Source organism: Anas platyrhynchos, chromosome 1, assembly GCF_047663525.1.
Source record: "Anas platyrhynchos isolate ZD024472 breed Pekin duck chromosome 1, IASCAAS_PekinDuck_T2T, whole genome shotgun sequence".
In the NCBI taxonomy this organism is placed as follows: domain Eukaryota; kingdom Metazoa; phylum Chordata; class Aves; order Anseriformes; family Anatidae; genus Anas; species Anas platyrhynchos.
Genome location: NC_092587.1, coordinates 206,323,902 through 206,336,695, shown reverse-complemented (window position 1 = coordinate 206,336,695; position 12,794 = coordinate 206,323,902). Strand labels below are relative to the sequence as shown.

The following is a 12,794-nucleotide window of genomic DNA, read 5'->3' as shown; positions in this document are numbered from 1 at the left end:
AGGGAATTGCGTTGTCCCCAGTGCATGGACATGATGCTGTCCCCTGGACATGGGCACGATGCTGTCTGCAGTAAAGGGGCACGATCCTGTCCCCAAAACCTGGGCACAATCCTGTCCCCAGCGCATGGACATGATCCTGTCCCCAACAAAGGGGCACGATCCTGTCCCCAGAACAAGGACACAGTCTTGTCCCCAAAACCTGGGCACAATCCTGTCCCCAGCACATGGACACGAAACTGTCCCCAAAATATGGGCACAATCCTGTCCCCAGCACGAGGACATTGCATTTTCCTCAGCACACGAGCACAATCCTGTCCCCAAAACCTGGGCACGATCCAGTTCCCAAAACAAGGACACAGTCTTGTCCCCAAAACCTGGGCACAATCCTGTCCCCAGCACATGGACACGAAACTGTTCCCAGAACAAGGACACAGTCTTGTCCCCAAAATATGGGCACAATCCTGTCCCCAGCACGAGGACATTGCATTTTCCTCAGCACACGAGCACAATCCTGTCCCCAAAACCTGGGCACAATCTTGTCCCCAAAACCTGGGCACAATCCTGTCCCCAGAACATGGGCACGATCCTGTCCCCAAAACCTGGGCACAATCTTGTCCCCAGTGCATGGACACGATCCTGTCCCCAAAACATGGGCACAATCCTGTCCCCAGCGCATGGACACGATCCTGTCCCCAAAACCCAGGCACGATCCCGTTCCCAAAACAAGGACACAGTCTTGTCCCCAAAACCTGGGCACAATCCCGTCCCCAGCGCATCGCACAGTCCCCAAACCCACCCCCTGGGCACAGCACATGCTGACAGCCCCGTGCTGTGGGTGGGGGTCCCAACCCGCCCCCCCCCCGACCCCAATGTGTCCCCAGAGGTCATCGGGGTGGCCGAGCTGGTCAACAAGATCAACGGGCCCTGGTTCAGCAAATTCGACGAGGACCTGGCCACCGCCTTCTCCATCTACTGCGGCATCAGCATCGCCCACGTGAGTACCTGGGGGGGGTCCCCGGGGGTCCCCGGCTTGGGGAGGGGACACGTGGGGATCGGTGAGGTGTCCGGAGGGGGGGTGCTCGCCCTCATTGCACCCACGCCCCCCTTTTTGCCCCCCAGTCCCTGCTGTACAAGAAGGTGAACGAGGCGCAGTACCGCAGCCACCTGGCCAACGAGATGATGATGTACCACATGAAGGTGAGGGGTGTCCCCCCCCCGGGGGGGGCGATGCGCCCATGGGGAGGGGGTCTCCTGCTGGTTGGGGGTGGCAGTGAGATGTTGGGGTTCTTGGCATCGGTCCCAGGGGAATTTTGGGGACCCCCTGGGTGCTGTACCCGTGCCATGGTGGTGGTTGAGGTGTCCCAGGATAATTTGGGGACCCCCTGGGTGCTGAACCCATGCCATGGTGCTGGCTGGAGTGACCCAGGGGAATTTTGGGGACCCCTTGGGTGCTGAACCCATGCTGTGGTGCTGGCTGGAGTGACCCAGGGGACATCTGGGGACCCTCTGGGTGCTGAACCCATGCCATGGTGCTGGGTGGGGTGACCCAGGGGACATTTGGGGACCCCCTGGGTGCTGTACCCATGCCGTGGTGCTGGCTGGAGTGACCCAGGATAATTTGGGGACCCCTGGGCGCTGTACCCATGCCGTGGTGCCTGTTGGAGTGACCCAGGGGACATTTGGGGACCCCCTGGGTGCTGTGCCCATGCCGTGGTGCTTGTTGGAGTGACCCAGGGGACATTTGGGGACCCTCTGGGTGCTGAACCCATACCGTGGTGCTGGCTGAGGTGTCCCAGGGGATTTTTGGGGACCCCCTGGGCACTGTGCCCATGCCGTGGTGCTGCCTGAGGTGTCCCAGGATAATTCGGGGACCCCCCGGGCGCTGTGCCCGTGCCCCCCAGGTGTCGGACGACGAGTACACCAAGCTGCTGAGCGAGGGCATCCAGCCCGTGGCCACCATCGACCCCAATTTCGCCAGCTTCACCTACACGCCCCGCTCCCTGCCCGAGGACGACACCTCCATGGTGAGGGCTCGGGGGGGCAGGGGGACGATCCCCAAAACCCCCCCCCGCTTTGGGGTGAGCAGGGGGACCTTTGCCCACCCCCATCCCCTCCCCAGGCCATCCTGAGCATGCTGCAGGACATGAACTTCATCAACACCTACAAGATGGACCGCCAGACCCTCACCAGGTGGGGACGAATTTTGGGGTCTTTGGGGGGGCTGAGAAGCCCCCTCCTCACCCCCCCCGTTATCCTCCGCCCCCGCCCAGGTTCTGCCTGATGGTGAAAAAGGGTTACCGTGACCCCCCCTACCACAACTGGATGCACGCCTTCTCCGTCTCCCACTTCTGCTACCTGCTCTACAAGAACCTGGAGCTCGTCAACTACCTGGAGTACGGCCGGGACCCCCTCCCCTAAAAAAAAAAAGCCCCCCCCGGGGGTCTCCCCGCCCTCCCGCCTGCCTCAGTTTCCCTCCTCCTCCTCCCCTTCCCCAGAGACATCGAGATCTTCGCCCTGTTCATCTCCTGCATGTGCCACGACCTGGACCACCGGGGCACCAATAACTCCTTCCAGGTGGCCTCGGTGAGATTGGGTTTTGGGATGGGGGGAGAGGGGCACGGGGACACCGTGGGGACATGGGGGGGTCACCCAGCGGTGAATATGGGGGAATGGTCTGAGCTGGGATGGCCGCGGGTAGGGTTAGGGGCAGGGTTAGGGTTAGGATTAGGGTTAGGGGCAGGGGCAGGGGCAGGGGCAGGGTTATTATTAGGGTTAGGGTTAGGGTCAGGGTTAGGGTTAGGGGCAGGGGCAGGGTTAGGGTTAGGGTTAGGGTTAGAGTTAGGGGCAGGGGCAGGGGCAGGGACAGGGGCAGGGTTGGGGTTAGGGGTTAGGGTTATGGTTAGGGTTAGGGTCAGGGTTAGGGGTTAGGATTAGGGTTAGGGGTTAGGATTAGGGTTAGGGGCAGGGGCAGGGTTAGGGTTAGGGTTATTGTTAGGGTTATTCATAGGGTTAAGGTTAGGGTTAGGGTTAGGGTTAGGGTTAGGGTTAGGGTTAGGGGCAGGGGCAGGGGCAGGGGCAGGGGCAGGGGCAGGGTTGGGGTTAGGGGTTAGGGTTAGGGTCAGGGTTAGGGGTTAGGATTAGGGTTAGGTTTAGGGTTAGGGTTAGGGTTTAGGGTTAGGGGCAGGGGTTAGGGTTAGGGTTAGGGGCAGGGTTGGGGTTAGGGTTAGGGTTAGGGTCAGGGTTAGGGTCAGGGTTAGGGGTTAGGATTAGGGTTAGGGGTTAGGATTAGGGTTAGGGGCAGGGGCAGGGTTAGGGTTAGGGTTATTGTTAGGGTTATTCATAGGGTTAAGGTTAGGGTTAGGGTTAGGGGTTAGGATTCGGGTTAGGGTTAGGTGCAGGGGCAGCGGTAGGGTTAGGGTTTAGGGGCAGGGTTAGGGTCAGGGTTATGTTTAGGGTCAGGGTTATGTTTAGGGGTTAAGGTTAGGGGTTATGGTTATAGTTAGCGGTTAGGGTTAGGGTTAGGTTTAGGGGTTAGGGTTAGGCTTAGGCTTAGGGTTAGTTTTAGGGAATAGGGTTAGGATCAGGATCAGGTTTGGGTTTAAGATCGGTTTAGGGTTAGTATTAGATTATGGTTTAGGTTTAGGGTTGTGTTTAGGGTTAGGGTTAGGCTTGGTTTTGGGGTTAGGGTTGGTTTTGGGGTTAGGGTTAGGGTTGGGTTTGGGGTTAGGATTAGTTTTAGGGGATAGTGTTAGGGTCAGGGTCAGGTTTAGGATTCGGATCAGGGTCAGGAGCAGCATCAGATTTTGGTTTAGGTTTAGGGTCAGGGTTAGGGTTAGGGTTAGGTGTTATGTTTAGGGTTATGTTTAGGGTTAGGTTTAGGGTCAGGGTCAGGCTGACCCCAGCTGCCCCTCCTTGCAGAAATCCGTCCTGGCAGCTCTGTACAGCTCCGAGGGCTCAGTCATGGAGGTAAGACCCCCCCCCAACCCTACTCTTTGGGGTTTTTGGCACCGTCCGCCCCCTCCCCTGGCTCATGGGGTCCTTCTGACGCCCCCCCAAAACCCGTGCGCCCCAATCCCCGACCACGTCCCCGCTCCCCCCGCAGCGCCACCACTTCGCCCAGGCCATCGCCATCCTCAACAGCCAGGGCTGCAACATCTTCGACCACTTCTCCCGCAAGGTGAGCCCCCCCAAAACCCCCTTATCCCCCCCAAAACCCCCCCGTCGCCCCCCAGCTCCTGCTGGGGGTGCTGAGCCCCGTGACCCCATAGGATTACCAGCGCATGCTGGACCTGATGCGGGACATCATCCTGGCCACCGACCTGGCCCACCACTTGCGCATCTTCAAGGACCTCCAGAAGATGGCAGAAGGTGGGGAGGGGGCTGCCCGGACCCCCCCGGGGGGGTCCCGTTATCCCCCAAAGTTATGGGGTGGGGGCGCAGGGTGGGTTGGTTGCAGGGCACCGCGCTGCGTCCCCAAGGGGTGCCCAAGGGGCTCGTCCCGTTGAGGCTGGTGGGGGGTCTTGGATGTCCCCAGAACCTCCTCCTGGGGGCGCTGGGGGTCTGTGGTGACCCCCCCAGACCCAAATCTGCCCCCCCCGTCCTACCCGCAGTCGGCTACGACCCCAAAAACAAGCAGCACCACAGCCTGCTGCTCTGCCTGCTGATGACCTCCTGCGACCTCTCCGACCAGACCAAGGGCTGGAAGACCACCAGGAAGATCGCGGTGAGTGGGGACCCCCCCCAAAACCCCCCCAAAACCTCCCCAAATTGCCCCCAGGGTGTACCCCGTGCCGGGTGCCTGCACCAACAGGGGGGCACCAGCAGCTCCCCAAGGGGCGTCCCCTGCACCCAGAGCCACGTCCCCCAAATTCCGAAAAAAAGGGGGAGATGTTCCCCAAAAAGGGGAAATTGTTCCCCAAAAAGGGAAAATTGTTCCCCAAAAAGGGGGAATTGTTATCAAAAAAAGGGGAATTGTTCCCAAGAAAGAGGTGTTTTCCCCCAAAAAGGGGGAATTGTTATCAAAAAAGGGGAATTGTTCCCAAGAGAGAGGTGTTTTTCCCCAAAAAGGGGGAATTGTTCCTAAAAGTATGTTGTTGTTACCCAGAAAGGGGGAGTTTTTCCCCCAAACAGGGGAATTTTCCCAAAAAAAGGGGGGAAATTTCCCAAAACAAGGGAATATTTCCCCCAAATGGGGAGTTGTTTCCCAAAAGGGAGAATTGGTCCCAAATAAGGGGGAATCATTAACAAAAAGTGGGGAGTTGTACCCAAAAAGGGGGGATTTTTCCTTATAAAGGGGAATTGTTCCTCCAAAATGGGGAGATTTTCCCCAAAAGACGGGGAATTGTTCCCAAAAAAGGGGAGTTGTCCTCAAAAAACGGGGACTTGTTACCAAACAATGGGGTATTCTCAAAAAAAAAGGGGGGAATTTTCCCCAAAGGATGGGCATTGTTACCTAAAAAGGGAAAATTGTTCCCCAAAAAGGGGGAATTGTTATCAAAAAAGGGGAATTGTTCCCAAGAGAGAGGTGTTTTTCCCCAAAAAGGGGGAATTGTTCCTAAAAGTATGTTGTTACCTAGAAAGGGGCAGTTTTTCCCCCAAACAGGGGAAATTTCCCCAAAAAAGGGGGAAATTTCTCAAAACAGGGGAATATTTCCCCCAAATGGGGAGTTGTTTCCCAAAAGGGGGAATTGGTCCCAAATAAGGGGGAATCGTTAACCAAAAGTGGGGAGTTGTACCCAAAAAGGGGGGATTTTTCCTTATAAAGGGGAATTGCTCCTCCAAAATGGGGAGATTTTCCCCAAAAGACGGGGAATTGTTCCCAAAAAAGGGGAGTTGTCCTCAAAACATGGGGAATTGTTACCAAACAATGGGGTATTCTCAAAAAAAAAGGGGATTTTTCCCCAAAAGATGGGCATTGTTACCTAAAAAGGGGAAATTGTTCCCCAAAAAGGGGGAATTGTTATCAAAAAAGGGGAATTGTTCCCAAGAGAGAGGTGTTTTTCCCCAAAAAGGGGGAATTGTTCCTAAAAGTATGTTGTTGTTACCCAGAAAGGGGGAGTTTTTCCCCCAAACAGGGGAATTTTCCCAAAAAAAGGGGGGAAATTTCCCAAAACAAGGGAATATTTCCCCCAAATGGGGAGTTGTTTCCCAAAAGGGGGAATTGATCCCAAAAAAGGGGGAATCGTTAACAAAAAGTGGGGAGTTGTACCCAAAAAGAGGGGGATTTTTCCTTATAAAGGGGAATTGTTCCTCCAAAATGGGGAGATTTTCCCCAAAAGACGGGGAATTGTTCCCAAAAAAGGGGAGTTGTCCTCAAAACATGGGGAATTGTTACCAAACAATGGGGTATTCTAAAAAAAAAAAGGGGATTTTTCCCCAAAAGATGGGCATTGTTACCTAAAAAGGGGAAATCGTTCCCCAAAAGGGCGATTTTTTCCCCCAAACGCGGGAATTGTTCCGAAAAAAAGGGGGAACAGTTCCCAAAAATGGGGAAATTGTTCCCAAAAATGGGGAAATCGTTCCCAAAAACGGGGGAATTTTTAATAAAAAAAAGGAGAACTGATCCCCCAAAATGGGACTCGTTCCGAAAAAAAAAAAAAAAAAAGGAGGGGCCGTTCCCCAAAAGGGAAATTGTCCAAAATTGGGTGGGGGGCACCCTGGGGATGTGTCCCCCCCCCCCGTGGTGACATCCCTGTCCCTTGCAGGAGCTGATCTACAAGGAGTTCTTCTCCCAGGGAGACCTGGTAAGTGGGGAGGGGGCTGCGGCTCTCCAACCCTGGGGGGGGCTCGGATGAAACCTGGGGGGGGCTCAGTGGGGTTTTTTCTGACCCCCCCCTTGATGCTGCTGTAGGAAAAAGCCATGGGCAACCGCCCGCTGGAGATGATGGACCGGGAAAAAGCCTACATCCCCGAGCTGCAAATCAGCTTCATGGAGCACATCGCCATGCCCATCTACAAGTGAGCCCCATCCCCCTCACCAAAAAACCCTATTTTATTTTTTGGGGGGGGTGGAGATGCTCCCCTTTATCCCCTTTCCATCCCAATGTGGGATATGGGGCGCCGGGCGCAGCGCTCTGTAGGATTTTGGGGGGATTTTCCAAGCGGCGCCGGATTTTTGGCGCTTTTCCAATCAGCGTGGATTTTGGGGGGGTCCCACCCTAAAAAAAACAATTTTAAGGTTTTTTTCCCCCCCCCAGGTTGCTGCAGGATTTGTTCCCCAAAGCGTCGGAGCTGTACGAGCGGGTGGCCAGCAACCGGGAGCAGTGGACCAAGGTGTCCCATAAATTCACCATCCGGGGTTTGCCCAGCAACAACTCCCTGGATTTTCTGGACGAGGAGTACGACCCCCAAGAGCCCGACCCCCAAATGAACGGCTGCCTGGACGCCGAGGGGCACCCCGAATCGGGGGCCGAGTGAGAGAGCCTTGTGGGGTTAAAAAGGGGGGGGACAAGGGGAGGGGGGCGCCAGGGTCAAGGGGAGGCGGTGATGGAGAGGGGAGCCCCCCGACCCCGCAGCCCTGCGGTCCCTTCCTCCTGGTTTTGGGGGCGAAGGGGGGATTTTGGGGGGGATCCGCGGTGGCACCGTGTTGGTGGCGCTATGGGGTCGTGGTGCGCACCCCCCCCCCACCCCGTTCTGGGTGACCGGACCCCTTCTTTGGGGTGGCATTTGGGGACGGTGGCATTTGGGGACGCTGTGGGGTCAGGGTGGCTGCGCCTCCTGCTGCTGGTGCCACCCCGGTGTCCCCATGGGGCTGGTGGTGAGGATGTAGGGACGGCTGTGGGGAACCCCCCCGCCCCCCCAAGCACCTCCAGGCAGGCTGACCCCAAAAACGGGGCTGTGGGGGCCAGCAGGATGCCATGGGGTGGGTGAGGGGAGCACTTATGGGGTGGGGGAGATGGGGTGCTGGGGGGCTCTTGGCTATGGGGCTGGAGCCCCCCAGGGGGCCGGGCACCCCAAAGGGATGGGGACGGTGCCACAGTCCCTGTGTCCGAGTGACCCCAAAAGAGGAGAGCAGAGGGCACGACCGCTGCCCCCCCATTATGATGGGATGATTTGGGGACAAACCGTGGCTTTTGGAGAGTGAGGGGCTGGTGGCAGGAGGGTGGCACCGGGAGCGGGACGCACACGGGGTGCTCCCAAACCCCACTCCTCGCTCTGCCCACGCCCCCCCTGGACCCCCCAAATCCCCCCCCCCAGCGCCCTGCACCAGCACCTGGGGGCTGAGGGACCCCCGGCGCCGCCACCCCCAGGGATTGCCCTCTCCTGGTGGCCCCCCCAACCCTACAGACCACCAGGACCTCGTGGTGGCCCCCGGTGGTCCCTCTGATCCTATATGGCCCCCGCTGGCCCTGCACGGTCCCCCTGCTCCCTCAACCCACCCTGCATGGTCCCTGCTGGTCGGCAGCCCCCCCCCGGTCCCATCCACGCCCCCCCCCCCCAGCCTCCTGAGGTCCTCAAAATCCTACAGAGCATGGACTGATGTCCCCGGTGGTCCTAATGGCCCTACAGACCCACCGCGCATGGACCCCACTGATGTCCCGTGGACCCTCCAGTCCCATCGACTGCCGTGCATGGACCCCCCCCCTCATCCTTCTGCGCCCCCCTCGGTCCTACAAACTGCTGTCCCTAAACTGGGGTGGCCTCCCCAGGTCCTTCAGACCCTACAGAGCACTTGCATGGACTGTGGTGCCCCCCTGGGGTCCCTCTGGCCGTGCACGGACCCCACAGATCCCCCTTTGCTCCCTCCTGCCTGCAGCCCCCCCTACCCGGCCCCCACCGTCCCGGGGGGGCTCTGCCCTAATCCGACAGCCCAGCAAAGAGCCCTGGGGGGGGGTCCCACAGCCCCCCAGTTCCATGTTCCCAAGCCAGAGCCACCCCAAAAAGCTGTGGGGTCGAGCTGGGGTGGTGCAGAGCACTGGGGGGACCGGTGCGCCATGGGGTGGCCACGGGGTGCCATGGGGTGGCCATGGGGTGGCCATGGGGTGGTTATAGGATGGCCATGGGGTGGTGATGGGATGGTTATGGGATGGTCATAGGGTGGCTGTGGGGTGGTTTTGGGGTGGTTATGGGGTGGCCACGGGGCTGTTTTCTGCCCACCCCGGGTGCCCCCCTCGCCGTTTCTCCTCTAAGCAACGAGCCGACTGCTTCGGTGCGTGCGCGCATGGGGGAGCCCCGGGAGACCCCAAACCCGAAACGGCGGCGCCGGTCCCGACGAACTGCGTTCATTTTGCCTTACCTCCTCGGAGTTGCCTTCAGAGAGACGCTTTGGCCAGCCCCAAACCCCCGCAGGACCCCCGCCGCCCCTCTCCCCGCGGATGCTGGCCGATCGCTTCGCCTACGAGACCCCCAACCCCAAAACCTCCTGCCCCCCCTCTCCTTGTGCCGCCGCGGGGCAGGGAGCGACGAAACCAGCGGGAAGGAGCAGACCCCAAAAGGCAAAAAACAACCAAAAAATAGACAAACACCAACCAACCGAACCCAAACCCAAATAGGAGAAAGCCAGCGCGGTGCCAACCCCGCCGGCGGCACCGCGCCCGTCCCCGCTGGCAGCCGTGGCGCACCGCCGAGGCCCCGTGCCCACCAGGAGCCCCTCTTTTGGGGCGAGAAACCAGGTTTTGATGCAAAACGTCCACCCCGTGTGCACGCTGGGTGTGGATTTGGACGGATGGCCCCCGGTGCCAGCTCGGGCTGCGCGACGCCGGCACCGCCGTGCCACCGAGACGCCGGTGCCACCACCCTGGGGGTGCTCGGAGCCTCCTAAAACCACTCGTGGGTGGCCACCGGTGGGCACCACGACCCCGTGGCAGAGCTGGGGGTGTCCCACGGCCTCGTGTCCCCACGGTTTTGGGGTGGCCGGCACCACGGGCGCGGTCCCCAGTTGGTCCCCGGTGTGTGTGCGCGTGGCTCCTGCACCCTGCGCCCACCCTGCGGCACGGGCACCGCGCGTGCCCGGCTCACCGGCGGGTGTGCGCGGGGGGTGCGTGGGGGTGCAAAAACCTCCCCCAGCTTCTCGGTCCTCTCCTCTCGCCGTGCTGCTTGTGCTGGGCTCAGTGCCTCCTGCCCGGGCGCTGCGGACAGGGCCTGAGCAGGAGACGGTTCTTCTTCTTCTCCTCCTTCCTCCTCCTCCTCCTCCTCCTCCTCCTTCTCTGTCCTTCTCCTTTCTCCTTCTCCTTCTCCTAATCCTAATCCTAATCCTAATTATCCTTTTCCTAATCCTAATCCCTTCTCCTCCTTCCTCCTCTTCCTTTTCCTCCTCCTTCCTCTCCTTCTCCTCCTTTTTCTCCCTCTCCTTCTTCCTCTCCTTCTCCTCCTCCTTTCCTTCTCCTCCTCCTCCTCCTCTTCCTCTCCTTCTCCTTCTCCTCCTTCTCCTTCTCCCTCTCCTCCTCCTCTCCTTCTTCTCCTTCTCCTTCTCCTTCTCCCTCTCCCCTTCCTCCTTTCCTTCTCCTCCTCCTCTTCCTCTCTTTCTCCTCCTCCTCCTCCTCCTCCTCCTTCTCCTTCTCCTCCTTCTCCCTCTCCTCCTTCTCCTTCTCCTTCTCCTTCTCCTTCTCCTTCTCCTTCTCCTTCTCCTTCTCCTTCTCCTTCTCCTTCTCCTTCTCCTTCTCCTTCTCCTTCTCCTTCTCCTTCTCCTTCTCCTTCTCCTTCTCCTTCTCCTTCTCCTCCTCCTCCTTCTCCTCCTTCTCCTTCTCCTTCTCCTTCTCCTTCTCCTTCTCCTTCTCCTTCTCCTTCTCCTTCTCCTTCTCCTTCTCCTTCTCCTTCTCCTTCTCCTTCTCCTTCTCCTTCTCCTTCTCCTTCTCCTCCTCCTCCTCCTCCTCCTCCTCCTCCTCCTCCTCCTTCTCCTCTTTCTTCTTTGGTATTATTTTTTTGGTCGGTTTTGGTTTTCCTAATAAATTTCATACGTCGATCTCCCCGTGGCCTGGCGATGCTCTGTGGTTGGGGGGGGTCCCCTCGGGGTGCAGTGGCACCAGGACGGACACCACGTACGGGGGGCATGAGACCCCCTCTCCTGTGCCCCCGGGGGAAACTGAGGCAGGGAGCGGTGTGGGGTTCCCAGTGCACCCAGTGCATCCAGTGCCAGGATCCCAGTGCTCCCAGTGTGGCCAGTGCCAGGATGCCAGTGCATGCAGGGTACCCAGTGCCATGTTCCCAGTGCACCCAGTGCTGAACCAGCAGCACACCCACTGTACCCAGGGCTGGATTCCCAGTGCACCCAGTGCCAGGCTCCCAGTATGGCCAGTATGAACCATTGTACCCAGGGCTGGAGTCTCAGTGCACCCAGTTCTCCCAGTGCACTCAGTGCCCCCAGTGCCATGTTCCCAGTGCACCCAGTGCTGAACCAGCAGCACACCCACTGTACCCAGGGCTGGATTCCCAGTGCACCCAGTGCCAGGCTCCCAGTATGGCCAGTATGAACCACTGTACCCAGGGCTGGAGTCCCAGTACACCCAGTGCACCCAGTGCCAGGCTCCCAGTATGGCCAGTATGAGCCACTGTACCCAGGGCTGGATTCCCAGTGCACCCAGTGCCAGGCTCCCAGTATGGCCAGTATGAACCACTGTACCCAGGGCTGGAGTCCCAGTGCACCCAGTGCTCCCAGTGCACTCAGTGCTCCCAGTGCCAGGTTCCCAGCGTGGTCAGTGTCAGGCTCCCAGTGACCCCAGTGCCATGTTCCCAGTGCACCCAGTGCTGAACCAGCAGCACACCCACTGTAGCCAGGGCTGGATTCCCAGTGCACCCAGTGCCGAGCTCCCAGTATGGCCAGTGTCAGACTCCCAGTGCCCCCAGTATCAGGTTCCCAGTGCACCCCGTGCCAGGTTCCCAGCGTACCCAGTACACCCAGTGCCAACCTCCCAGTACTGTGCTCCCAGTATGCCCCGTGAGTGCCAGACTCCCAGTGCACCCTGTGCCCAGCTCCCAGTGCTCCCAGTGCTCCCAGTGCACTCAGTGCCCCCAGTGCCAGGTTCCCAGTGTGGTCAGTGTCAGGCTCCCAGTGCCCCCAGTGCCATGTTCCCAGTGCACTCAGTGCTGAACCAGCAGCACACCCACTGTACCCAGGGCTGGATTCCCAGTGCACCCAGTGCACCCAGTGCCAAGCTCCCACTATGGCCAGTGTCAGACTCCCAGTGCCCCCAGTGCCAGGTTCCCAGTGCACCCCATGCCAGGTTCCCAGTGTACCCAGTACACCCAGTGCCAAACTCCCAGTACTGTGCTCCCAGTATGCCCAGTGCCAGACTCCCAGTGCACCCTGTGCCCAGCTCCCAGTGCACCCAGTGCTCCCAGTGCACTCAGTGCTCCCAGTGCCAGGTTCCCAGCGTGGTCAGTGTCAGGCTCCCGGTGCCCCCAGTGCCATGTTCCCAGTGCACCCAGTGCTGAACCAGCAGCACACCCACTGTAGCCAGGGCTGGATTCCCAGTGCACCCAGTGCCGAGCTCCCAGTATGGCCAGTGTCAGACTCCCAGTGCCCCCAGTATCAGGTTCCCAGTGCACCCCGTGCCAGGTTCCCAGTGTATCCAGTACACCCAGTGCCAAACTCCCAGTACTGTGCTCCCAGTGCTCCCAGTGCTCCCAGTGAAATTTGGGAGGGGGTCCCCTGCCCCTGCCCAGCCCAGGGGTGCGCTGGGCCCACGTCCGTGCGTGTGCAAAGGGGTGTGCACGTGGAGGTGTAGGTGTGCAAGGGGGTGTGTGCACCCCTCCGTGTGTGTGTGCACAGGTGTGGGGTGGGTGTGCAAGGTGTAGTGCAGTTGCATTGGTGCATGTGCACAGGGGGGTGTGTGTGCACAAGTGTGTGTGCGTGCACA

General features: G+C 59.4%; 1 protein-coding gene across 2 annotated transcripts in view; it reads left to right on the top strand.

The window, feature by feature from the left end:
* The window catches only part of PDE2A (phosphodiesterase 2A), a 50,159-nt gene extending 39,259 nt beyond the window's left edge, over positions 1 to 10,900 (top strand). For both annotated transcript variants that reach the window (XM_072032956.1, XM_072032957.1), the window contains 13 exons: positions 882 to 994; positions 1,120 to 1,197; positions 1,902 to 2,024; positions 2,120 to 2,190; positions 2,271 to 2,393; positions 2,496 to 2,583; positions 3,919 to 3,966; positions 4,103 to 4,177; positions 4,269 to 4,368; positions 4,611 to 4,723; positions 6,705 to 6,743; positions 6,851 to 6,957; positions 7,197 to 10,900. In XM_072032956.1, the coding sequence (XP_071889057.1) occupies positions 882 to 994; positions 1,120 to 1,197; positions 1,902 to 2,024; positions 2,120 to 2,190; positions 2,271 to 2,393; positions 2,496 to 2,583; positions 3,919 to 3,966; positions 4,103 to 4,177; positions 4,269 to 4,368; positions 4,611 to 4,723; positions 6,705 to 6,743; positions 6,851 to 6,957; positions 7,197 to 7,416 (1,298 nt within the window). In that variant the 3' untranslated portion in view covers positions 7,417 to 10,900. The remainder of the gene's footprint in view (positions 1 to 881; positions 995 to 1,119; positions 1,198 to 1,901; positions 2,025 to 2,119; positions 2,191 to 2,270; positions 2,394 to 2,495; positions 2,584 to 3,918; positions 3,967 to 4,102; positions 4,178 to 4,268; positions 4,369 to 4,610; positions 4,724 to 6,704; positions 6,744 to 6,850; positions 6,958 to 7,196) is intronic.
* Positions 10,901 to 12,794: the final 1,894 nt, after the last annotated feature.